Source organism: Garra rufa, chromosome 6, assembly GCF_049309525.1.
Source record: "Garra rufa chromosome 6, GarRuf1.0, whole genome shotgun sequence".
NCBI lineage: Eukaryota > Metazoa > Chordata > Actinopteri > Cypriniformes > Cyprinidae > Garra > Garra rufa.
In genome coordinates, this window is record NC_133366.1 from 41,799,750 (window position 1) to 41,826,821 (window position 27,072).

Sequence of the window (27,072 nt, forward strand, 5' to 3'; positions counted from 1 at the left end):
GCATGCGCACTGCTTAATCTCACCGTCGAACAGGTTTCTTAAAGGCGCAGTAGCTGTCAATTGATTCAGCCAAGAACTGTTTTGGGAATTTGTCTTTTTTTAAAGATTAGTCACACCCTTTTCAAAGTTAAAGGGATAGTTAATGCAAAAATGAAGATTCTGTCATCATTTCGACTACTCATTATCAAGTCGTCCTAAAATGACACGACTTTTTTCTTCTGAGGAACACAAAAGAATGTATTTTTTAGCAATTACTGGACAATGGACAACAAAAAAGAGAAAAACGACTAAGGACAAGTTGTCTGTGAGTAAAGACTGATTGATTGATTTAGGTGGGGTGAATTGTTTTAATAATATATTTTTGTCAAGGTAAATACACTACCAGTCAAAAGTATTTGAACAATAAGATTTTTAATGTTTTTTTTTTTTCTCTTCTGCTCACCAAGCCTGCATCTTTTTGATCCAAAATACATTTCATATTGTGAAAAATTTTACTATTTAAAATAACTACTTTCTATTTAAATATATTTTAAAATGTAATTTATTCCTGTGATCAAAGCTGAATTTTCAGCAACATTACTTCAGTCTTCGGTGTCACATGATGCCTCAGAAATCATTCCAATATGCTGATTTGCTGTTCAAGAAACAAATATTATTATTATCATCAATATTTATATTGATAGCAATTATCTGAAATAAATAGTTTTTGTAACATTATACACTTTACCATTCAAAAGCATTTTTCTTTTTGGGGGGAAAATAAATGATAGAAATAAATACTTTTATTTAGTAAGAATGCTTTAAATTGATTTAAAAAGTGATGATAAACATTTATAATTTTACAAAAGATTTATATTTCAGATAAATGCTGTTTTTCTGAACTTTCTATCATCAAATAAACCTGAAAAAAATCTCAGCTGTTTTTAACTATATTAATAATAAATGTTTTTTGAGCAGCAAATCAGAATATTACAATGATTTCTGAAGGATCATGTGACTGGAGTAAAGATGCTAAAAATTCATTTTTGAAATCACAGGAATAAAATACATTTTAAAATATATTTGAATAGAAAACAGTTTTTTAAAATAGTAAAAATACTTCAAAATTGTACCGTTTTTGCTGTACTTTGGATCAAATAAATGCAGGCTCGGTAAGCAGAAGAGACTTCTTTAAAAAATCATAAAAAATCGTACTGTTCAAAAACATTTGACTGGTTGTGTACCTAAAAAATTTTTCAAGATGAAAATGATGTTGGTGGAATCACTTCAGTCATTAAGTCAGTTTTTAGAAGCAGTTTGCATTGGGTTCCCAGGTTTTCAAACTATTGAAATTATTATTAGTATGAAAAGGCATGTGATTTTTAAGTTTTGTTCTACAAAACCGCACACATTATCTCAAACCTTAATTTTGTTCTATCTACAGATCTGTTTCGGCAAGTAAGTAAACTCTTGTGGTAGTAATAGTCTTTAATTAGCAACTTGTGTGTGTTCTCCCCACAAAAGATGCTTTAAAATTCATATTTAATGCCATAATAATGATATGCCTAGACAGCACTCCTGGTTCCATAATCACATCTCATCAACGTGTTCAAACAAAAAAGGTAGAAGAGAGAGAATTAATGGTAAAAAAAAAAGTTTTATTTTTACCACATCCCCACATCCCATGTTTATAAGTATAAAATAAAGATATACATGAGGAAACAGTTCACACATGTGTAAAATATCCATTATCCGTTACAGAATGGAATTGATTTTGCAAGCTGGCAACAAATGATAGATCAGTATTTTCCCTTCTCTTGGAACAATTATTTTTTCAAGCAGCAATGTATATGGGAAATATGTCAGTGATTAGCGTTGTTTTTTTTTCTTTTTACAGTATAATTTGATTTATGTGGTAGAGGTAACATCATCGGTAAACTGTAATAAAAAAGGACACTGTATAATCAGAGAAAGCATAAAGTACACTACATTTGGCACTCCATGTTGTGCAAATCTCCTGAGTTTTTGAGAAGGTAGGACACACTCTTTTTGTCTCACAAACATACATCCTTTTAACCGTAATACTTTCATCTAGATATAAAGAATAAGACACAGTATCAAAAAAGATAGCAATAAAGACAAAGGGTCCACTGATAACAAAAATAAAAAAAGTAAAATAACAGTACCAGAGCATTTGTGACATTAAAACTTAAAATTGTGTAATATTATTTTGCCTTAAAACTGGATGTTTTAGCACATTATGTAGACCTCGACGGAAGACCTTTTATTTTTTGGTTGTCTGGGGTTCTCTCCCCTTTTCATTTGATTTCAGTTTCATAATTGCATACATCAATACTTAAATTTAACCTAAATTGGTCCAGAGACATTCCGAACTCTTCCATATCATAATTTAGGAAATTCCTTAATCACAATCCACCATTATGCTTCAAAACGTCATTCATTCCAAACCAGTTGATTGAATTAAAATTGAACAGAATGTGGCCTTAGCATTTTGGCATTCATTCTGAGTTCTTTGCTGAGTCCACAGAGGTATCTTGGCACAGTCACATGCTCTTCTGTTCTTTTTGCTCTTTTCAAATAATAGCCAAGTTCTATTCCTGGATCATGTGTGAGTTTTAGTCTCTGCACAGATGTTCAGAGATCTGCTGATTTCCGACAACTAAAAATATCCGAATAATCTCTTTTGCAATGAAGAGCAGCTCCTAAAATCTGCAGGACAGAGATACACCCTTAAATCTTAATGAGAATTTTCTTCCTGTATAGCAGATAGGCTATGATCACCCATATAGAGGTGGCCACAAGGTTTTGTGCCAGGTGCTCTGTGTGTGATTGGTTATTGGCCATTTTCCAACGGAAAGGGAAGTATTCCTCAAACACTTCATGACCCACAAACACCAATATGGAATTCATACCTGCCAAATAAAAGGTAAACTAGAATCACAATTCAGCACTTTATAAAACAAACAACGCAAGTATGCGGAATAGTGATAATTAGTGTAAATATCACAGTGGAGGTCGATAAGCTCCAACTTATAGGTCTGGCAGTTTTCAGATCATCAGCACTTTTTGTGTAATGTAGCAAGAGAGTTAAGCATGGTTGCCAGGTTTGAGAAGATTAAGTACACCATTGGACAATAAATGTAATTAAGAGAAAAGCTCTGACGGGAGAGTTTAAACTCTTTATATCTGGCAACCACAACAATTGAAAGCTTGTGGAGGCTTGTTACTAATGCAAGGTAACGAATTTGCCAAATAAAACCTTTTCAGAATAAATAACCAGCGGATATTGCAAATGATTATGCTTAAATGTAGAAACAGAAATTGTGATGACAGTTAAAATACAATTTATTGTGCAGCCACAGCCCAAACTATCGTCTTCAATCGTCATTTTTTCCCCTTTTTTTCCTTTGGTTAAACTGCCAACATGATTATAGCTAGCTACCTGAATAACAATTAAAGTCACAGTTAAAGTTCACCCAAAAATGAAAATGTGATGTTTACGCATCACGCGCCGGCTGTTGTGAACGTGCTCAATACATTTGAACGTTGCGGTGGATCAGAGGTAAATAATGATATAAAAACTGTTCAGTTTCTTGCACAGACCAATCATTTTGTGTCTTAACACCTGAATCAGTGTTGTTTTTGACAACCATCTTAGATTTAGTCTTAGTCTTTTGGACTAAAATGCTTCTTAGTTTTAGTCAAATTTTAGTCACTTCTATATGTGATAGTTTTAGTCCAATTTTAGTCGACGAAAAGTCAAAAAGGTTTTAGCCTAGTTTTAGTCGACGAAAAGTCAAAAAGGTTTTAGTCTAGTTTTAGTCAAAAAAAGGGGAAAAAAGTAGTCTTTTAACAAATTAATGTAGGTCAGTAAGTATTTTGCTGTTGGGTAGTGTCACTTATAAGTTCTGAAAATAGCAGATCTATAGTTCAACACAATGTGAGCTTCCGGATCGACTATTTTCACCAATAATTACAATAATGAAGGAATGTTTTAGAACATAAAAGACAAAAAAGGATGGAATGCTAAAACGGCTTGCCATACTAGTATAACAAAGAGTATTTAATGCTAAAACGGCTTGCCATAGCGTCAGATACTTCTTAAGTTTTAATTGGCATGCACAATAAGCGGAAATGTCAAGCATTTTAAACGTCTGACGGACCACCCACTAACATTTTCGTCTATTCTCGTCTCGTCAACGAAAACTCACACACGTCTCGTCATGTTTTAGTCATCAACGAGCCAGTTTTATCTCGTCATCGTCTCGTTATCGTCATGAAAAAAAGTGGCGTCAACGAAATTATTTCGTCATCGTCATCGTTGACGAAAACAACACTGACCTGAATGTATCGTCACGAGCCGCAGGGTTTAATTTCGTTTTGTCTGTGTATGGTTTATTTACTCTTAAAGATTGACTGCCATTATATGACTGACAGACTGCAACGGTTTGAGTTAAAAAGCTTTGTTTGTGTTCTACTGAAGAACAAAGTCACCCACATCTTGGATGCCCTGAGGGTAAGCAGATAAACATCAAATTTTCATCTTTGGGTGATCTATCCCTTTAAGGTAACTCTATCACCCCCTTGAGTACTGAGGCTTGTTACTGTCACATGTAACAAGTTTAGGTACATTCATTCTGACTGTGGGACCCGGGTATTAAGACTTGTATGGCTAAATATAACGTAAATTATGTCTCTTACTGAAATATGTAGTAGAAAACCCATTAAAGATTTACATTATTTAAAAAATCCATATAATTTTACACATATTTTGGACTATAGGGGGCACCATTATTTTGCTGACGTGAAAAGGTTGCACTCGGTGAGCTACTGCCGCTACCTCTTGCTATTTTTACCTCAACAACTACGAATACACAACCCTGAAAATAAAATACTGATACGATGACCACAGCTGCTAAAAGAGCTTACAGGTGGCAATGGATATAAGCATAGGCTTAAACCAAATGCCGTACCATCCATCTTTCCCCACAAGGAGTCTAAATGCCCTCGATATCGAGTGAAATTCGCATTGAAACTCCTTCAGTGACTGCGACGTCATGACAAGTGTCAACATGTTTACATCCTGCCAGGATGGCATCTAGCGTTTCTTGTTTCTGCCGTTTTTAAGCTCTTTCAGTAGCTGTGGTCTACTAAAAGCCCCGAAGGCAACAGGGCTAAAGTGGAGAGAACGAAGACGCAGGTCTTTAGTAACTTTTATTTGTTCACTGGCATCTTCCTATTTTTATCTCCACTTCTTATCAGAGAAACCATAAAGTACACTATGTTTGGCAGTTTTTGAGAAGGCAGGACACACTCTTTTTGTCTCAAAAACATACATCCTTTTAACTGTAATACTTTCATCTAAAGATATAAAGAATAAAACACAGTATCAAAAAAAATAAAGATAAAGTCAGAGAACAAAAATAAAAAAGTAAAACAACAGTACCAGAGCATTTGTGACATTAAAACTTAAAATTGTGTAATATTATTTTGCCTTAATGTTTTAGCACATTATGTAGACCTTGATGAAAGACCTTTTATTTTTGGTTGTCGGGGGGGGTTCTTTCACCCTTCTCATTTGATTTCAGTTTCATATTTGCATGCATTTACACCTTAATTTAACCTAAATTGGTCCAGAGACTTTCCGAATTCTTCAATATCATAATTTAGGAAATTCCTTAATCAATCACAATCTATCATTGTGCTTCAAAACGTCATTCATTAACCCAAACCCAAAGGAAAGGTAGCATAGGAAAGTAGTGAAGACTTGTGTCGCTTCTCTTGTTGCCCTTCAACTGATAATTACAACCAAAAGCTGCGCAATGTGGCATCAGTGTTTTATTTTCTGAGTTATGTTGTAGTAAAAATAGCAACAGGTAGCGCAAGTAGCTCAACAAGTGCAACCATTTCATGTCATCAAAATAATGGCACCCCCCATAGTCAAAATATGTATCAAACAAAGTCTTTAATGAGTTTTCTACTACATATTTCAGTAAGAGACATAATTTATGTTATATCAGCCATACATGTCTTAATACCCAGGGTTCCCTTTAAAGAGCTTACCAGGGTAGAAGAAGGGAGCTCCTGACCACCACTTCTTTACATCCACCATGTAGTAAAAAACCACTAGAGCCACAAAAGCAAAACAGCTGAGAGTCGTAACATAGGACAAAGACCTGAAAGTCACACAAGACAGAAGCCATGAATCACACAGCATGCAATACATTCCTCTTCTTATCAGTAAGCAAATCTGCTATTATACTTCCTGCTTCTGAAAGTGCTGTGCATGTTTTCAAGTATGAAGACAGACATAAAAATGTGTGTGTGTTTAATGAATAAAACTACAGCAATATGCAAGAGAGACTTAGTGTACCACAGGTTTTTGTTGACAGGGATGAAGCCGTCATTTCTGGAGCACTTGGTCAATACAGCTGAGATGATTCCCTTAATGTAAAGACAGACAGCATGAGAATCCACTTTAAACCATTCCATTTAAAACCTCAAACAAACCTTTATTATTTGAGTTATATTTGAATCTTTTGCCAGTTAAGTCAGTTTTTATAACAAGAGAGAGAGAGAGAGAGAGAGAGAGAGAGAGAGAGAGAGAGAGAGAGAGAGAGAAAGAAAAAAACATAAAATGCATCCCTAACAACTTTAACAAACATTATTATATGACTCTGAAGTACTTGATTGTTTTTGGTCAGTCACGGCATTCTGTGGTGAAATATTCTTCTATTTTGACTGCTAAAGTGTATAATTGACCACTGTGCCAACTGTACCGTGTCATTTTTAGGTTTCTCTGGGATCTCTTTCTTCTCACATAAAGTTATTTCTACTCAAATCAGTATTTCATGTTGATTTATTCATGTATTTGATGAGTAGCTGTGTAAACTATGGTATAATGAATTTATTATCACAAAATATTCCCCTTCACTTTGGAGTCCTGATCACCATGTTGTATTCTCTTTTGTACTAATGACTGGCTAAATATATCATTCTTTATTTACTTCACTGTAGGTAAATATTATAAATATTACAGTAAATACAGTAAAACAGCAATAATGTGAAATTTTATTACAATTTAAAATATGATTTGTGTTATATTATAATATATTGAAAACAACTGTGTTAATATTTTTGTAAAAACTAGGATGCATTTTTACAAGATTATCACAAATAGAAATAATTATAAATGCCTTGCTGAATAAAAAGTATTGTTTTTGTTTTTTCTCAATCTTAACCCCAAATATTTGAATAGTAGCATACAACTGTATTTTTTAAATGAAAGTTATTATTTAAAAGTATTAGCAAAAACAAACAAGAGTCGAATGGCATGTAAACATACAAGCATGAATCCCCAGATGAGAAATCGTGTGATTATTTGTCTGTGTTGGTCCCTGTAATGCAGCAGAATTTTCCCTGCCTGAAACACACAAACAAAAAAACTAATGCAATAGGGCAAGACAATTATTAGATGTGGTTCCTGTAAGCACTGCAGAACAAAAATAGTTTTCATGAAGCATGTGACTGCACTGCTGATACTGATACAGTAAGAGACTGAGGGGAGAGAATCACTGATGCTGCTGAAACAAGTAATGAGAAATAAAAAAATGTAGCAACAGATGTACTGTATGACAACAGAAGCCTATAGTGAACCCACCTGAAGACCCAAAAATGCCATCAATATGGAGTTGATGCTTCCCAAAACACCCTCAGGGTCAAAGGGAATCACAGACTGGTATACAACCTAGATAAAAGCACACAAAAACACAGATAAAGATAATGTAATCTGCACACAAATGTCACCCATGTCATCCAAGTTGTTCTTTCTCCAGTCATAAAGAAATTATGTTTTTTGAGGAAAACATTGCAGGATTTCTCTCCATATAATGGACTTCTATGGTGCCCCCGAGTTTCAACATCCAAAATGCAGTTTAAAAGCAGCTTCAAAGGGCTCTAAATGATCCCAGCAGAAGAAGGGTCTTATCTAGTGAAACGATCAGTTATTTATCAGTTATTACTTTTTAACCTCAAATGCTTGTCTTGTCAAGCTCTGTATGCACTCTGTGTATTCCGGTTCACCACAGTTAGGGTATGTCGAAAAACTCCCATCGCATTTTCTTCTCCAACTTCAACAAAATTTCCCCACATTGCTGTTTTAGCATTTGTTTTTGTAAAGGGCATTTGACCTTCTTTGCACGTTCACTTTGTAAACACTTTGTTGGTACTTCTGCAGCGATGTAGGACGATTTTGAAGTTGGAGGAGAAAACGGGATTGGAGTTTTTCAACATCCCTAACTGTCATGAACCGGAATACACGGAATTCAAGATGAGCATTTAAGGTCAAAAAGTATATCAATTGTATATTTTAGAGCCATTTCCAGCTGCATTTTGAAAGTTAAAACCTGGGGGCACCATAGAAGTCCATTATATGGAGAGAAATGCTGAAATGGATATGCATATAATGGACTTCTATGGTGCCCCCGAGTTTCCAAAACAAACTTCCAAAATGCAGCTTCAAAAGGCTCTAAACAATCCCAGCTGAGGGAAGAAGGGTCTTATCTAGCAAAACTATGGCTTATTTTCTAAAAAAAAATTACAATTTATATACTTTTTAACCTCAAATGCTCGTCTTGTCTAGCTCGGCTAGTTGTAAACGTTTTTAGAAAATAACTGATCGTTTCACTAGATAAGACCCTTGTTCCGTGGCTGGGATCATTGAGAGTCCTTTGAAGCTGCATTTAAACTACATTTTGGAAGTGTAAACTCGGGGGCACCATAGAAGTCCATGATATGGAGAGAAATCCTGAAATGTTTTCCTCAAAAAACACCATTTCTTTACGACTGAAGGATGAAAGACATGAACATTTTGGATGACAAGGGGGTGAGTAGATTATCTGTAAATTTTTGTTCTGAAAGTAAACTACTCCTTTAAGTACAAGATGGGTCTAGCAAATAATGACCACATATGTCTGGCAGAATGACAACCAGTTCTCATAGTTTTGGCCTCTGTTTACCCGTGATGAAGGCGTCTGGTAAATATGGTTATCTCCCAGCAGCCAACGATCAATGTAACCTGCAGCACCACCAGTGCAGTTTCGATACTGGCCAAAGTCACCAATGCCCCCTGGACCCAAATAACCACTGCAGGAGAGAGACAACAAGAGATAAAATATAGCAATTTCCACACAGAATGTATGTCATGAATAGCAAATAGAGCCCAATTCAAAATACTTTCATTTGCATATTCATTTTAATTTATGTATTCCATATCTATCCAATATAACTGAGTAATAATATTAGACGAACAATGTGAATCAGAATAATCGAAAGAAATTTCTTTATAATTTACTAGGGGGAAAAAGTATCTAACTGACATTTATGCAAATTGCCTGTACTTTTGACAAGCTGGAAAAGGGTAGATTCTACAGAGGGTTTCCTTAATGATTGCAAATAAGACAGGGGATATGGGATAGACTTTTAGGCAGCTTTTAGTAAATAATTCATTCATATCATGAGTAAGATTGTACTAACGTTGGACAATCTGGGACTGGGAGGAGGAATGTCAAACACAACCATATTGTCTCTAAGGCAATCACAAACAGCCATGCGGGCCAGTAGAGGCAGACATCATGCACTGAATACCAGCATGTTTCCTGGGAACAATAAGAAAAAAAATCAATTATTATTAGAATTAAAAATAATTTCAGTGGGAGATAACGCCAGTTTGAGTGCATGCTGTCATTAAAGCAAAAGCTGGACATACAGTACAAATAAAATAAAAAAATAGATAAATATTTATAATATATAATTAAGGCGTTTTTTTCATGTTTTGTAAATATGTCTCATATGCTCATCAAGGCTGCATTTATTTGATCAGAAATACAGTAATATTGTGAAATATTAAAATAGGTATGTGAATACATTTTGAAATGTAATTTAATCACGTAATGCCAAAGTTGAATTTTCAGTATCATTACTCTTGTCTTCAATGTCACATGATCCTTCAGAAATAACTCTAATAATGGTAAAACACGATACAATGCTTCTTTGATGAATAGAAAGCTTAAAGAACAGCATTTAATTTAAAACAGATTTTTAGTAACATTATACAATACCAGTCAAAAGTTTTTGAACAGTAAGAATTTTAATGTTTTTTAAAGAAGTCTCTTCTGCTCACCAAGCCTGCATTTATTTGATCCAAAGTACAGCAAAAAGAGTAAAAATCTGAAATATTTTTATTATTTAAAATAACTGTTTTCAATTTGAATACATTTTAAAATGTAATTTATTCCTGTGATTTCAAAGCTGAATTTTTAGCATCTTTACTCCAGTCACATGATCCTCCAGAAATCGTTCTAATATTCCAATTTATTATTATTAAGTTGAAAACATCCGAGTAGAATTTCTTCAGGTTTCTTTGATGAATAGAAAGTTCAGAAGAACAGCATTAAAGCATCCTTGCAAAATAAAAATATTAATTCGAGTGGGATAGTGTATAATTTTACAAAAGCTTTTTATTTCAGATAAATGCTGATCTTTGGATCTTTCTATTCATCAAAGAATCCTGAAAAGAAAAAATACTCAACTGTTTTAAATATTGATATATTGATGTATATTAGACAGATTTCTGAGACACTGAAGACTGGAGTAATGATGCTGAAAATTTAGCTTTGATCACAGGAATAAATTACATTTTAAAATATATACAAATAGAAACAAGTTATTTTAAATAGTACATTTGACTGTTTTTGCTAGGGATGCTCATATTGACCGTTTAACCGTTAACCGACAGTAAGAATTTTAACCGATTATTACTATCAGTTAAACGGTTTAAAAGGGGTTTTTTTCTATTTTTTTTTTTTTTTTTTTTTACGTTTGCTGCATGGTGAAAGAAATAATGCTATTTGTAAGTTATCTGTTTACTCACGCGCGCGTGTCCACACGTGCAGTGTGGCTGTACAGACATATTTCGCTTCACCTTTACTTAGTAAACAGATGTAGTATATGCAACTCAGTGGCAAGTGGCGTTATTGGGTTATTAGAGAGTGAATCCGTGAGTGAATGTATTCAAATTCCGAATGAATTATAGTCTAGAAAGTGCGCAATAGGCGCTCCAGTTACAATCACTGGAAAGCTATCACCTACCTAGAGTAGTTCATCGCAATCTCATAAAGTTATTAAAAAGTAATAAAATAACCTTTACACTGCACAAATAATCTCTTATTTATATAATGCCAACACTTTCTTTGTTTAATAAGAGAGTTCGCGAAAGTGTAGAAATCAGCAAAACTGAAACCGGCACTTTGGTTGGTGAGTGGATTGAAACATAGCCTCCTCTGATTGGCCACAGTGATAATCGAATCAACATACATGTCTGTGATTGGCTATTGCTGAACGCTGTAAAACACGCGCTTCTCCACACGCATATGACAGTGGATGGAAGTCCCGAACCGCAAATTGAAAGGGTTTTTGTGATGGTGTTTTGTTCGCCGATCTAAGAGTTAACAGGCAGCGGTCCTGCCTATCCGTACAGCATGTGGACATGTTAAAAACTAGGCACACTGAGGTATTGGCTGGCCTGCTATATATTTTTATGTCCGATGAGAAGAATAAGACCGGTACAGTTCTTCAAAGCGCATAAAAGGATTCAGTGTGTTTTAGTTTTGTCATCTTAATTAGCTAGTTATTTAATTTATACATATTTAGTGTAGGCCTATTTATATTATTCTTTTTTTTTCATTCAGAACTGCTGCTGATGCGTGATAATTTAAGTATATGTCAATACAGTTTTTGTTGTTGCTCTGTATGCTGCTGTTTGCACGTTAAAATAAAACATTTGCTTGTATTTTTAATGTATCATCACAGATACTCGTGCATTCTATTTTTATTTTAAACTAATTTATTATTCTAATTTTATCAGTTAACGGTTAATGTTCGGATAACGAGCAGCGGTTGTCGGTCAGGAAAATTAACCGAAATGAGCATCCCTAGTTTTTGCCCAAGAAATTTGAATGTTTCTTGGGCAAAAAAATCAGCATAACTGATTTCTGAAGGATCTTGTGACACTGAACACTGAAATAATGCCTGCTGAAAATCCGGCTTTGGCATCACAAGAAAAAAAATACATTTTAAAATATATTCTAATAAAAAAAATGAATGAAAATTGTTCAATTGTTATAATATTTCACAATACTAACTTTTTGTTTCAGTGTATATGGTTTACAAATGGATAAATCAAATATTCTGTTAATCATTAAAGAGACAAAACTGTAAAGCACAAACAGCTGAGTATGTTTGTCTATAAAGTGTTTTAATGATTATCATGTCACATGTGGAGAATGACAGCATTACTCACACTTGACTGGTTAGTAAGCCGGTCCCGGGCCACAGCAAGATCCAAGATAGCGACAACAAGATAAGTAAAGCCCAGACGCTGTAATACCCCAGGAATACGCAGAGAATCCCAAGACACTGTACACATTCATAGACAAAAGCATAAAACATCAGCACTTATATTTTTGACACCATTTACTTTTACAATGTCTTTAAAGTCTTCACATTCACATTCAAAAAAGTTTTATACTAATTTTGGGAGCAGATTAATAAACATATTTCACATGGTGACATTATATGGATATATTGAGTTTGAACATACAGTCATGTCACAAACGTGAGCATACCCCTCACATTTCAGCAACCATTTTAGTATATCTTCTCAAGGGACAATACTATAGAAATTAAACTTGGATACATTTTGGAGTAGTCAATATGTGTTATTGTCAAAATAGCTGGCAACAAAAGTGAGTAAACCCAAAGTGATAACATCAGTATGTTGTTTAACCATTCGAAGCCACATGTCCTATTCATTATGTTATTGTTTTTGTCTGCTTGACAGGACAATACAAAGTTGTGTATCTTGTGTTAGAGCAGTTAAAATTTGGTGTAAAATTCTCATTTACTGACCACTTGATATTCAACATGGCACCTCATGGCAAAGAACTCTCTGAGGATTTGAGAATTAGAATTGTTGCTTTCCACAAAGATGGCCAAGGCTATTAGAGGTTCAGTAACACCCTGAAACCGAGTTACACTACAGTGGTCAGGGTCATACAGAGGTTTTCCAAGATGGGTTCCATTCGGAACAGGCCTCGCAAGGGTCGATCAACGAAGTTGAGCACTCGTTCTGTGCATCAGGTGCAGAACCTGGCTTCAAAAAACAGACGCATGAGTGCTGCCAACATTGCTTTAAAGGCTGCAGAAGTAGAATGTCAGCTTGTCAGTGCTCAGATCATACGATGAAGTCGGTTTGCGTAGGCGTCGTCCCAGAAGAAAGCCTTGTCTAAAGCTGACTCACAAGAAAGCCCGCAAACAGTTTGCTGAAGACAACCTGTCCAAGAGCATAAATTACTGGAACCATGTCCTGTGGTCTGATGAGACTGGGTCTAATGATCTTAAGGTGCATTCACATTTGTTGCCAGCTATTTTGACAATAATGGCTTTATGTTGAGTAATTTTTAGGGGACAATAAATCTATACTGCTATACAAGCTGCACATTGACTAATCTAAAATATATCAAAGTTTCATTTTTATAGTATTGTCCCTTGAGAAGATATTTAAAAATGATTGCTGAAATGTGAGGGGTGTACTTTTGTAAGTTATGTTCTAGCAAACCAATATTTGCTAGTTGGTATTCTCATTAAAAAAAAAGCCTTTTATTTGAGAAGAAATTGTATATTTGATAAGCACCTGGTCTAGTCACAGAAATGGACTAAAAATTCACAAATCTTCCAATTGTTTTTTTTTTTTTTATAGGGAATTATGCATGTAATCTAACAATTAGAAACTTAATTTGTACCAGGTTTCATACTGATTTGGTTCATAACACTTCATTTCATTTATCAATCATTGTAGAATTTCTACATGACTACAGGGACTGAACTAGAGATTGGCTTTGTAGGTTTTAAGAAGAAACAGAAGGAAAATGTGTTACTAGTACTCACAGGGTCCTTGGCAGTAGTTAGGATTGATGATGATGACTCCGATAAGAAAGAGCTGTAAACTCCTCCAGAAAATCTTCCTCAGCAGATGAGTGCGTGTGACACCTCGGCGCAATGAACCGCTCAGGGACAAACCAATAGACGTACCCATAATGAACACAAACCTGTGAAGAAAAAAAATAGATACCCATCATGCCAGAAAGTCTTCCTCATGTTATGATCCAATTTCCTACTGATTTCCTGTCTTTCTTTATCAGAGATGCCCAAACCAATACCTATGGGCCAAAGTTGGTGGTCTAAATAAAAGATCTGTGTTCTGTAACACGTGTTTTTATGCTTTGGTACAGTCAAAAAATGACATACAGCGTCTTTAAACAGAGTATCACTTTCTTCAGCTGCACTTTCTTCAGAAAACATTATTGGGTTTATTTCAAGAAAAAGGTTATTGGGTTTATTTCAGCTGTGAAACCAGTTTATGCTGACTCTGATATGCCACTTCATTTGTGCCACAGTGATAAGCACCCAAGCTTGGCTCAGATATACTATAGCTTGTGCCAGTGCTGATGTGGCTTGTAGATCAATCAAAGCACGGAACAGAAATATAAAGCTGTATTACAATACTGCCCTACAAAGAAACAGCTCAAGCAGAGTGTAAGGAGATTGCTCTATATGCTTGCAGTTTAAGGATTCAGTCCTTTGTGATGTCAGATTGACTTACCAAGGAAACACGAGATCAGCCACTGTGAGCCCTGCAAGAGGAAGAACACATCAGATATCGCTTCCTGCTGTCAAACCACGGTCTATTAAATTCTTAACAAGTGCTTTTCAGACATATTCTAAAAATATACACTGTTGGACAAAGGTCTGGAATATTTTAGACTTTTTATTGTTTTTAAAAGAAGTTTTTTATGCTCATCAAGGCTTATTTGCAATTTAAAATAACTTCAGTGTCACATGATCCATCAGAAATCATTCTAATATGCTGATTTGCAGCTGAGAAAAAAAAAATGTTATTACCAAAGTTCACCTCCAGAACAAAAATTCACAGATAATTTACTCACCCCCTTGTCATCTAAGATGTTCATGTCTTACTTTCTTCAGTCATAAAGAAATTATGTTTTTTTGTTTGAGGATAACATATTAGGATTACTCTCCATACAGTGGACTTCTATGATGCCCGTGTTTGCGTTCCCAGCCATGGAATAAGGGTGTAATCTAGCAAAATGTACAATTTATGTACTTTTTAACCTCAAATGCTTGTCTTGTCTAGCTCTGTGTGTACTCTGTGTATTCCAGTTCAAGACAGTTAGGGTAAAACTGTCGAAAAAATTCTCATCTCATCTCAACTTCAAAATCATCCTACATCGCTGTTTTACCTTTTTTTTGTAAAGGGCGTTTGATCTTCTTTGCACATTCACTTTGTAAACACTGGGTCAGTACTTCTGCAGCGATGTAGGATGCTTTTGAACAGAGTGCACAAGACAAGCTTTTGAGGTTAAAAAGTATGTACATTTTCTGTTTTTATTTTAGAAAATAACCAATTGTTTTGCTAGATAAGACCCTTCTTCCTCGTCTGGGATCGTAAATTCGTGGGCGATTAAATTATCTGTAAATTTTTGTTCTGGAAGTGAACTTCTCCTTTAAAAACATTTATTTTCAGCATTAAATTGATCAAAAGCTATACTAAAGACATGTATAATGCTACAGTTGAGGTCAAAAGTTTTCATACACCTTGCAGAGTCTGCAAAATGTTAATTATTTTATGCATTTTTTTTTTATTATTTAGTACTGACCTGAATAAGACACAATGCATTTAGAGCTGAAGAGGTGAAAACTTTTTGAATTTAAAGTTAAATTTAACTTATTTTGTCTTCTGGGAAACAAGTATCTCCTCTAGCTTCTGCAGGGCAGTACTAAATGTAAAAAATATGATATTTAGGCAAAATAAGAAAAATGTACACATTTTCATTCAGTGCAAAAGTTTACACCCTTGGTTCGTAATGCGTAGTTTTTCCTTCTGGAGCATCAGTGAGCATTTGAACCTTCTGTAATAGTTACATATGAGCCCCTCGGTTGTCTTAGGTGTGAAAAGATGGATCTCAAAATCATACAGTCATTGTTAGAAAAGGTTCAAATACACAAAAACGCTGAAAAACCAAAGAATTTGTGGGACCTGAAGCATTTTTTCTGAAGAACAACGGGCAGTTTAACTGTTCAGGACAAACAAGGAACTCATGAACAACTATCACTAAACAAAAAAAAAAGAAAACACACACACACAGCTGTGGATCATTCAGGAAACAACACAGTATTAGGAATCAAGTGTGTGTAAACTTTTGAATGGGGTCATTTTTTTAAATTCAACTATTATTTTCTCTTATATGTAAATGTCAAAAGTTTTCAACATTGATAAAACAGTTTTTCTTTAGCAAATAAATACAGCCTTGTTAAGCATAAACATTAAAAAATCCAAACTTTTGGCCATCAGTGTATTCATAAACTAAAATTATTATGTTATAAAAACCATGCTATCAGCAATTGTAAAGAAAGACATGAGTTTACCATTCCAACTTTCATGCCTAAAGAACCAGTAACGTCCACCTCCATAGTTGACAAACACCATAATGACCAGGGCAAGGCTGTGAAGAAAACAGAGCGAGGGTCATTTCTGTCATAACAGAGATCTGAAACTAAACCAAACCACAATTAATAATGAGAAAACAGCAATACAACACTAAAAATGAAAATAACTATAATTAAGCTCCGATTCTTAGGTAAGGTTACCAGCAAACGTAACCTTGTTTTAACGAGTTCAAATTTAATCATTATATTTCAGGATAATAAGAAATAAAATGCAAATTACATTTGACAACCAGCTTCACAGTATGCAAAATAGCAGCTTCTGTGCTAGATCATTTTCACCTGAATTTTCAATTCCCTTCCCCACACATTGGACCCAAAACAATTAGTGAAAGAGCACCATACCCACGGAAAGCATCCAAACAACGAAGCCTCCGTCCTGCAGTGGAAGGAATTATTGATTCCATAGAGGCATCTACCAATCTGTTTGGAGTGCCAAGCTCCTGCAGACGAAGAGAGAAAGAAAGAGAGCAAGAGTGTAAATTAATCAGAAAAAAAAAGGATGATCATTAAAATTTCTTTTCATGTCTGCAATTGGTTCCAATGCTGGAACCAGCACGAACACTAAATCAATCATGATGCCATGGTTGTACGATGACAAAAACATTATATTTGGTGCTTTGCATATCTTTTTTACAGATGTGATAATCATGCACAGACAAAATTAAAAGTGCAAAAAAGTAGTCCAAAAAGTGAATAGCACTCTTACCGAGTTTATCAGCCTTTCTGTCTCCACTGTGCCCCCCAAGCGAAGAAGTAGATTTGTCACCACATCCAGCCTTAAAAATGGAAAAATTTATTTTTACAAGCTTTCTAAATAGAAGTGCTGCAACAAGCTGTTCCGGCTTGTTTATATGTCAAAACTATATTTAAAGACGTCTGTACCTTTTAACTGTGTTCCAGATAGCAGATAATGCACCCAGCAAAGCAAATACCAGAAAAGCAAACAAAATGGCTGGAAAAAGAAAAAGAGGGGAAAACACTGAGATTAATACATTATTTGCTTTTTTCTTCTTTTTCTCCGAGATTAAACAATGAAGACAAATTCCAAATGGAAGTGAGCATCCGAGGAGCGGCATTGTTATTACCCCTAATATATACTGACCACAGAAAGTAAGAAGATTTTTTTTTTCAGAATTATGAATTATTCATAAACAGCTTTCCAAGGCCATATATTGGCCCAGACTAATTAATCTTTCAATATTTGGCAATTTTTATTTTCAAACTGCCCACTTGAATGATTAACAGAAATATTTGAAACCACATATACACTGCTGTTGAAAGGTTTGGGATCAGTAAGATTCTTTGTTTTTTAAGTGTCTTTATGCTTATCAAATTTCAATGCATTTGATTAAAAATACAGAGAAAGAAGTAATATTATGTAATATTATTGCAATTAAAAATAACAGTTTTCTATTTTAATATACTTTAAAATGTAATTTATTCAGGCATTTACTTCAGTTTTTAGTGTCACTATTCTTCAGAAATCATTAGAAATCTTCAGAATATCCTGATTTATTATCAATGTTGGAAAAGTTACAAAGAACAGTATTTATTCCAAATATATATTTTTATATTTGTAACATATGTAAGTCTTTCCTATTACTTTTTTTATAAATGTAACACATCCTTGCTGAATAAAGAAAGAAAGTAAGAAAGAAAGAAAAATGTACTGACCCAAAACTTTGAATGATAGTGTACATTGTTACAAAAGATTTCTATTTTAAATAAATGCTGTTCTTTTTAACATTTATTCATCAAAGAACGCTGAAAAAAGGTAATAGAGGTTCCAAAAAATATTAAGCAGCACAACTGTTTCCAACATCGATAGATTGATTTTCTGAAGGATCATGTGACACTGAAGACTAGAGTACTGATGCTGAAAATGCAGCTTTGCATCACAGGAATAAATTCTATTTTAAAGTATATAATAGAAAACTGCTATTTTAAACTGCAATAATACTTCACAATATTACTAGTTTTTCTGTGTTTTTAATCAAATAAACGCACCCTTGATGAGAAGAAAAGTCTTTAAAAAACATAAAAAATCTTACTGATCCCAAACTTTTGAATGGCAGTGTTCATTTTGTTTTACATTTTTTTCAATTCTCAGTTTATAATGTATAAAATGAGACATGTCTGTCTCATTTGCCATTATACTACATACTGAGATTAAATCAGTAAGATATTGGCTATTGAAAAATTTATACTAGTTGACTTCCAGTAAGATAATGGGATCCAAACTAAAAAAATGAATTGCAGTGTACAAAAGGATGACTCACGAAAGTAGCTGTTGATGGGCTCAGAATCAGTGATCATAGAGCAGCTGATGCGTGACGGCTCATTCAGGTTCTTCACCCACAGAGAATAGTTCCCCTGTTCCCCAAAGTGGAAGTGAACACTGCAAGAGCGAATCAGTTGTCTGACAATAATGCATTGTCTTCATAATAATGGCCAAAGGAAATAAACACGGTGAAGATGTTTTGGTCTGAAACTCTCATTGTTCTGTTAAATGTATCGATGCATTACTCACTTGCATTGCTCCAAGTTTGCAGGGGTGCTGTTGAGCTGCAGTGTCAGTGCGTGTTGTGTGCCTACAACAAAACCCACCGGAGTGGGGGTCCCAGAAGCTGGCCTTGCAGGTATTATTCCCAACAGCTGGGGCAAACACTAATGTGCACGCATGCACAAAGATACAGAAGTCAAGTTAGAGCAATACCGCAGCATTAAAGAAACAGATCACGCAAAAATGAAAATTTGCTGAAAATCTACCTACCCCTCAGGCCATTCATAATGTAGATTTGTTTTTTGTTCATAGAAACAGATTTAGAAATATTTCATGTTACATAACTCGCTCACCTATGGATCCCTCTGTAGTGAATGGGTGCCGCCAGAATGAGAGTTGAAACAACTCCTTAATGAACTTTTCCACTTTTTTTGGAAATAGGCTCATTTCTCCAATTCCCCCCGAGTTAATAAGTTGAGTTTTACCGTTTTGAAATCCATTCAGCCGTTCTCCTGTTCTGGCGATATCACTTTTAGCATACTGTAGCTTAGCATAGATCATTGAATCCTATTAGACCAATAGCATCGCGTTCAAAAATGACCAACGAGTTTCAATATTTGTCCTATTTAAAACTTGACTCTTCTGCAGTTATATGGTGTACTAAGACCGGCGGAAAATGTAAAGATGCGATTTTCTAGGCGGATAAGATTAGGAACTACACTCCCATTCCGGCGTAATAGTCAAGGAAGTTTGCTACCGTAACATGGCCGAAGCCGAAGTAATATCACGCAGCACATCACAGCACAACGTGACCAACTGCATGAACAGGGAGCGTTCCTCGTTGGAAGTTACCTAGCTGGGAACTAATTTCAGGCGCTGCGTGATATTACTGCGCCTGCTGCTTCCATATTAAGACAACAAACTATTACGCCGGAATGGGAGTGTAGTTCCTAATCTTATCCGCCTAGAAAATCGCATCTTTACATTTTCTGCCGGTCTTAGTACACGATATAACTGCAGAAGAGTCAAGTTTTAAATAGGACAAATACTGAAACTCATTGGTTATTTTTGAACACAATGCTATTGGTCTAATAGGATTCAATGATATATGCTAATCTATGCTAAAAGTGATATCGCCAGAATAGGAGAACGGCTGAATGGATTTCAAAACGGTAAAACTCAACTTATTAACTCGGGGGGAGTTGGAGAATGAGCCTATTTCCAAAAAAAGTGGAGTGTTCCATTAAAACATCACAATAATCCACATGTAATCCACATGACTCCAGTCCATAAATAAAAGTCTTGTTAAATGAAAAGCTGCATGTTTGTAATAAAAAAATCACCATTAAGACTTTTTAAAGAGATAGTTCACCCAAAAATTAAAAATTCTCTCATTAATTACTCACATTCATGTTGTTCCAAACCTGTAAGACCTTTGTTTATCTTCGCAACACAAATTAAGATATTTCTGACAAAATCTGAGAGCTTTCTGACCCTCTTGACAGCAACACAACTACCACGTTCCAAGGCCCAGAAAGGTAGTAAGGACATCATTAAAATAGTCCATGTGGCATCAGTGGTTCAACCGTAATGTTATGAAGTTACGAAACTACTTTTTGTGCACAAAGAAAACAAAAATAACGACTTTATTCAACAATTCTGTATCAGTCTCCAGTGCGCATTCACAAGAATATGAGATTTGTGCGCAAAAAGCATTCTCGTAGCTTTATAAAATTTTTGTTGAACCACTAATGTCAAATTGACTATTTTAACGATGCCCTTACAACCTTTTTGGGTGTTGAATGTGGTTGTTATGTTGCTGTCAATGTAGTGTCAGAGAGCTCTCAGATTTCATCAGAAATATCTTAATTTGTGTTCCAAAGATGAATGAAGGTCTTACGGGTTTGGAACGATATGATGGTGAGTAATTAATGACAGAATTTTCTTTTTCGCAAAGGTTTAAAGTTAAAATGCCTTAATGATAGATTAGTTTCTTACAAACGCAGCTTTTTATTTCACAAAATGTAAATAGACTGAAGTCATAGATTACTGTGATGTGATGAACTCTCATTCTGACGGCACCCATTTACTGCAGAGGATGATGTAATGCTAAATTTCTCCATGTCTCTTCTGCTGAGGAAACAAACTCATCTACATCTTGTTTGGCCTGAGAATGAGTACATTTTCAGGACATTTTTCATTTCCTGGATGAAATATTCCTTTTAGTAGCATTATACAGGCACATTAATTCATGTCATTGCCAGTATTTAGTATCAACGCTATTTTTCATGTATACCAAGAACATGAATGTTTGATACCTTATAACAGTGATCAGAAACCACATATAACATCATGTCATTGTCGATTTCATTGATAACCGAAAGATTCGCCTCATCCATCTTCAGCACAGACGTTTTGCGGTGGGGGTGAGAGGCTGAAAGCAAAGCAACTTATGAGGTATTTGCAACATAAATACATTCAACCTCACAATAAGACATCTACAAACTTGAGACTGAAGTAAAAATCACTCAAAAAGCTGTCTTATCTAGATACCTTTTTAGCCTCTGATGCCCAAAACAATGTTGTCTAGAAATGTGGTTCACCAGGTTTTGTGACAAGCCACTTTTTTTCTTTGAAAAATCTGAACATATAGAAGCATTTCCCAAATATACTCACCACTTTGTAGACTTCAGTTGCTGTGGCTAATTCAATTCAACCTAACTGTAGGTCTCCTAATGAAACTTAATGGTCAGCTGCTTTGGTGCACTCTACTACTGCAGTTTTACAATAGTCACTCTGTACCTCCTGCAGTCACATGCTTGCACTAATCTGCCTCACAAGAAACATCATAAAACTGCCCAGATTTTTCAAACGAGGGAAATTTGAATCCATTAAACCCTTAAGTGTTTTTGTTATGGCTTTATGCAGAGGAGCATTATAGTATATAGATACGCTAAAGCACGAATATAAACGGATAAGATAAGATGTAAGTCCTACAAACAAAAAATATATATAATTTATATATATTTTAGATTATAAACAAATATACATTCAGCTAAATCACAATAAACTCAAATATTTTATATATAGCTAGAGAACAGTTAGCATAGGCTAAAAACAGCTAATAGCGGAGTTAGCCGGTTAGCTGGGTGAGACAACTATAACTTGAGACAAGTATAACGAAAATAAGGAAAAAGGAACCACGACGTTGAGAAAAAAAAATCATATTTAATATCGCTCAGATATAACATTGACGTTAGGGTAAATGACACTCACAGGCAGGTCGATCTGTCATATGAGCTGTACACAGTGCTATCAAAAGCACAATCAGTGCACAAACAATCCATCTGTATTCCCTTTCAGATGCCATAACATCAGATCTCACTGCCTCCTCCTTTCGGTCCTTTCTTGATGTAAAGATTTCCCCTTTTTTCATCACAACATACTTCCGATCCCTCCTTCCTAGTAGCGCAAGTAGTGGAAGAGAGAAGGGTCAAAGTACAAAGTGTCTCGTAGGATATGTTCAAAAGCATGTGATCGCTGCCTACCTAAGCAGCATTTCTGAGGCATCGTATACGCTTTTGAGACAATTTCTATGACCAGAAAATGCTAAACGAACTTGTGAACAAATGTTTGAACGCCCTAATAATGCTCATAAAAAGGTTTGAAAGTTTAAACGCACCTGTGACGCCAGCACATGCTGTCTAGATAGGCAGCTCACTTGGTTTCGAAACGCAGCCAACTCATTACATTATAATTATTATTTTTGTTGTTGTTGTTTTTGTTATTATTATTTAATAAGTACACAAAAAGAAAGTGGAGTATAATATAATGTAATATTATATACAATCATATATGTGACCCTGGACCACAAAACCAGTCATAATGGTACATTTTTTGAAATTGAGATTTATACTGAAATTTGAAAGCTGAATAAAAAAGCTTTCCACTGATGTAGTTTGTTAGGATAAGGACATTTTTGGCCAAGATACAGGCATATAATATCGCAGATAGGTTAAGCTGTTATCTATTATCTATTGAAACCCTCAATATGTTTAACCTATCAGTACACTTAATATATATGATATCATCATTATCATCATTGAAATTATTGGGTACTTTTAATTAAGAGGTGGCTGTCCTGAACCTTATACCTAACCCCTATATTTTAACTTCTGAAAATGATATTGAAATAATTTTTGCATTTTATTCCATTGTTGTTTTTAAAAATATCTTTTTGATTTTTTTAAAAAGTGAAGTTAAATATATATATATATATATATATATATATATATATGCAAAAGAAATGTGTCCTGCATTTTCATGTCACTACCCAGTCAGTGTATGTTTTAGTCCACTGGCTGAGACTGATTTTAACTGCACCCCGACATTTATAATCAGGAAATATTTATTTGAGCAAGGTTCTGAACTAAATATGATGAAAAATCTTTTTTTGAGTGTATAAACATTCAACCTGCATTACAGATTTGAACTAAAATAATAAAAAAAAATAAGCTTGACAATAAAAAATATTTATTGATAATGAGCAAACATTTAAAAAACACAGTGTATGAACTCATAATAACACATTATTAAATGTATTTCAATTAACCAGTATATTCAAAGTAATTATTTAAAATATAAACCTATTTATAACTCTTTTAACATGACCAGTATAATCTTTATTATAACAATACAAACATTCAGCACCATTAATTATTAGTATTAACTGCTACAGTAAGTACTGTGCTAACAATCAATGACTATAAAGAAACAATCAATCTAAACTATAAAAAGCATCAAGGTGAATAAATATACATTATTTAATCCATCACCTTTTTTCTTGATTCAATATAGCCAAATCATTAATTTAGTCAGAATTAAACAAAACGTGTTTATGTCACTATATTCAAAGTATTTTAAAGTGATACAAACATAAAAGAAATGAAAACACACAGCCACTCACAATCAGACCGGCAGGATTCCTATAAAGGGAATGTTTAATTATTTACTCTGAACGTTTGCTCGCTAATTCTTCTCTAACTGTCTGTTTAGCACTTAACAGTGTTCACTGAAACAGCCATCCATAAAAGCGTCTATACGCTAATTTTTGCTCTAAAACACTTTTTTGCTCTAAATATTGCCCTTCAAGAGACAGTTGCATGGATGGTAGGTACTCTAAGATTTATTTCTTCAATTGTTTATTTCTTGGTCCCTGTCCTAATTTTAAAAACACATCATATTAGTTATACATTTACAAAAGTACAAACAAGTTATTTCACTACTTTAAACTCTGCCCAACTAGCTGGTCCCATCGGAGCTCAACTGTTTCAACTGGTGCTGTGTTCAGCTCCTCCAGCATCCACCCAGAGCCAAAGCTGTTCTCTACAGTTTGTGTGTCAGTTCTGGTCACCCTCTACAAATAATTTAAATCATTTATCCAGACTGATCCTTACAATACAGTCCAACAAATGATTTCTGTGATTCACATGAATGTAATGTGATTGTCCACCTGTTCAGTGTAACCAGGGATGGTGCTCAATGTCGTCTAAACTGGGGCGATCTGCCGCCGCTACACTGAGACACCAGCTGATCAACTGACGGCACTCTGTTACACACAACACAGTACTTGTGTTCAGCAACACAAAACAGCAAACTTCACCTCGGTCTGGACATGATTTTTATCTCTTGCCTGTAGACAACTCTCTAGGAAACTGCAGTATGCTTTTGGAGGTGACCCTCCATGCGGCTCTGAAGGGCAAACGACCGCACAGGATTTTATAAATCGTCACCCCCACTGACCAAACAGTAGCCGGTCCTGCATGATAGCGACGCCGGCGAAACCACTCAGGAGGGGCGTACTGAGGAGTGCCTGAGAGACCCAACAAGACCAAAAAATCCAGCAAAAACAGTCCAAATAGAGAGTCAGAATAGTTCCTCTTTGTTTGATCATCAAAAGCTAAGAAATGTCCATATACAAATGAGATCTTTCCTGCTGTAACACAAACCAACCTTCAAATGATCTGTAGGCCGAGTCCTTTAGTAGATCTCCACAACCAAAGTCCAGCAGCTTGATGTTATGTGAGTCTGTGGAAATCAGCAGGTTCTGTGGCTTGACGTCCCGGTGCAGGACTCCACGGCTCTCGCAGTGTTTCAGCGCGGTGATGAGCTGCAGCAGCACTTTCTTGGCCAGGCTCTCATCGAGGCAGCCGTTCTCCTCATAGAAACTCTGGAGATCTTGGCAAGGAACCGGGCGTTCCAGGATCATGCTGTATTGAGCGGGACTGTCAAACCACTCCATCAGCTGCAGGACATTGGGGCAGGCAGGAGCTGAGTTGACCAGGGTCATCAACGCCACCTCCAGCGGCAGCCGACCATGGCCTTCCTGCAGTGACAAATGCCAAATGATATCCAGGACTCAATGCTGATGTGTGCGAGTGTGCAAACCAATGACATGTCAAACACAACAACAGATTCACTTACAACTTTCAGTCTCCTGTGAGTCTTGCGTTTAGAGACGTACTTGATGGCGACCTGCAGACAGATAAAGCACAGTAAATCACACCTGTCTAACTGTGGCATATATGACATTTACTAATATCAATTCTCAGAACATTTTTAAAGGCTTTTTAAATGAATAATTAAAGAAAAGATCTTACTGGCAGTCCATCAGATCTGCGCGTCCCAGCATAAACGGAGCCAAATCCACCTTTTCCCAGCAATGGGCCCTTCTCATATGCTTTTGTAATATATAAGATCACAAGAAATTATTTTAAGAGAAAACAGTAGTATCTAATGTTGCAGATTTGTTGTTAGATATGTTGCAGTATCTAAAACTGCTAAAGAACACTACTTTGACAGTTGACATCAAACAGCTGAAGAACATTTTCAGTTACAAATCATTTCATAAGTGAGCCATAAGTTCTTTAATATAAGCCTATTCTGACCTCTGCAAGAGCGTTTGGCAGGTCTTCTGCATGAGGTGGATGGACGTTCATCTCCCTGGCTGCCGCTCTGCCACTTCCTCTTCCTGTTAGGCTGATCCGTCGACACAGAAACGGCCAACTCGGAAGGCAGAGGTGCTATGTAGCCAGGTAGGCTCAGTGGCTGGGTTGGGTTTGGCAGGGGTTGCTGATCCTGGTTTCCAGAGCCACGTCTCCCAACATCCTGAATAGCCGTCTGAGTGAAAGCAGCACTCCTGCATCTGGAGCGGCCTGAGGCTGGAATATTTCATACATACAATACTTAAATAATCAGTGTCACATCAAATTGTGTTACTTCATATTTTTCAAGTTTCTTGAGTAAAATAAAATAGTTTCTCACTATTATAATTATGACAAAGAATAAAACACATATTTTACTAATTCATTTTAATTAATTTAATTTAATTTACGTGTTTTGTAAAAGGCATTCAGTTTCATTTACAGGAAATAAATATATATTTAGCTATAGAGAAAATTTGGGTTCAAACAGGTTAACTTACACACATTTCTTTGCATTAACTTGAACAATGTACAACATCATACTATAACATAATATACTAATAATAAACAAACAAAACATACCAATAATAAACAAATGAAATACAAAACACTCACCTCGTCTTTCACTCACGTTAGCCATTGAAATCTTCTCCAAACTTCAATAGATAAAAAAGAAAAATCAAAAGATAAATAACTAAAATAACTAAGCAATTAAACTATTAAATAAATATAGAAAGAAAGAAAGAAAGAAAGAAAGAAAGAAAGAAAGAAAGAAAGAAAGAAAGAAAGAAAGAAAGAAAGAAAGAAGCAGAGAAACAAATACTATCCTTAAAAATAACGTTACGTTACTCCTCCAAAAAAGAAAAAAAAAATGAAAAAACTCTCCGAACTTCTTCCAAATTAAGAAAACCACAGCAAAATAAAGGTGTTTTCAGAAATAAT

The 27,072-nt window shown here is 35.1% G+C and overlaps 2 protein-coding genes across 3 annotated transcripts; both read right to left on the bottom strand.

Moving 5' to 3' along the window:
* Positions 1-1,632: 1,632 nt before the first annotated feature.
* On the bottom strand, positions 1,633-22,596 carry hgsnat (heparan-alpha-glucosaminide N-acetyltransferase). Of its 2 annotated transcripts, none has more exons than XM_073842141.1 (18): positions 22,424-22,596; positions 21,466-21,581; positions 19,175-19,311; positions 18,924-19,042; positions 17,527-17,596; positions 17,351-17,420; positions 16,987-17,084; positions 16,564-16,640; positions 14,720-14,750; positions 14,005-14,165; positions 12,359-12,474; positions 9,535-9,656; positions 9,018-9,144; positions 7,661-7,747; positions 7,346-7,423; positions 6,374-6,444; positions 6,064-6,176; positions 1,633-2,912 (listed from the first exon to the last, which is right to left on the bottom strand). In XM_073842141.1, exons 1-18 carry the CDS (start codon positions 22,581-22,583, stop codon positions 2,731-2,733), a joined length of 1,935 nt encoding a protein of 644 aa, XP_073698242.1. In that variant the 5' UTR covers positions 22,584-22,596; the 3' UTR covers positions 1,633-2,730. The 2 variants fall into 2 exon arrangements, with proteins under 2 accessions (XP_073698242.1, XP_073698243.1); XM_073842142.1 differs by lacking the exon at positions 22,424-22,596 and adding an exon at positions 21,824-22,188.
* A 2,067-nt stretch (positions 22,597-24,663) lies between these two features.
* Positions 24,664-26,770, bottom strand: LOC141337332 (serine/threonine-protein kinase pim-3-like). The gene is made up of 7 exons (XM_073843127.1): positions 26,746-26,770; positions 26,095-26,361; positions 25,807-25,886; positions 25,631-25,681; positions 25,160-25,532; positions 24,840-25,019; positions 24,664-24,755 (listed from the first exon to the last, which is right to left on the bottom strand). Exons 1-7 carry the CDS (start codon positions 26,768-26,770, stop codon positions 24,664-24,666), a joined length of 1,068 nt encoding a protein of 355 aa, XP_073699228.1.
* Positions 26,771-27,072: the final 302 nt, after the last annotated feature.

Bases quoted from the DNA above. Each gene is read 5' to 3' on its own strand.
- LOC141337332 (XM_073843127.1), bottom strand. From the start codon at position 26,770: ATGGCTAACGTGAGTGAAAGACGAG. The intron at 25,887-26,094 runs GTCAGAATAGGC...ATATTACAAAAG, and splicing joins TGCCAAACGCTCTTGCAGAG to CATATGAGAAGGGCCCATTG. The intron at 25,682-25,806 runs GTAAGATCTTTT...ATCTGTCTGCAG, and splicing joins GCAGATCTGATGGACTGCCA to GTCGCCATCAAGTACGTCTC.
- hgsnat (XM_073842141.1), bottom strand. From the start codon at position 22,583: ATGAAAAAAGGGGAAATCTTTACATCAAGAAAGGACCGAAAGGAGGAG. The intron at 6,445-7,345 runs GTATGTTTACAT...CTTTACATTAAG, and splicing joins TCATCTGGGGATTCATGCTT to GGAATCATCTCAGCTGTATT. The intron at 2,913-6,063 runs GTAAGCTCTTTA...TTTATTTGGCAG, and splicing joins AGCTCCCTTCTTCTACCCTG to GTATGAATTCCATATTGGTG.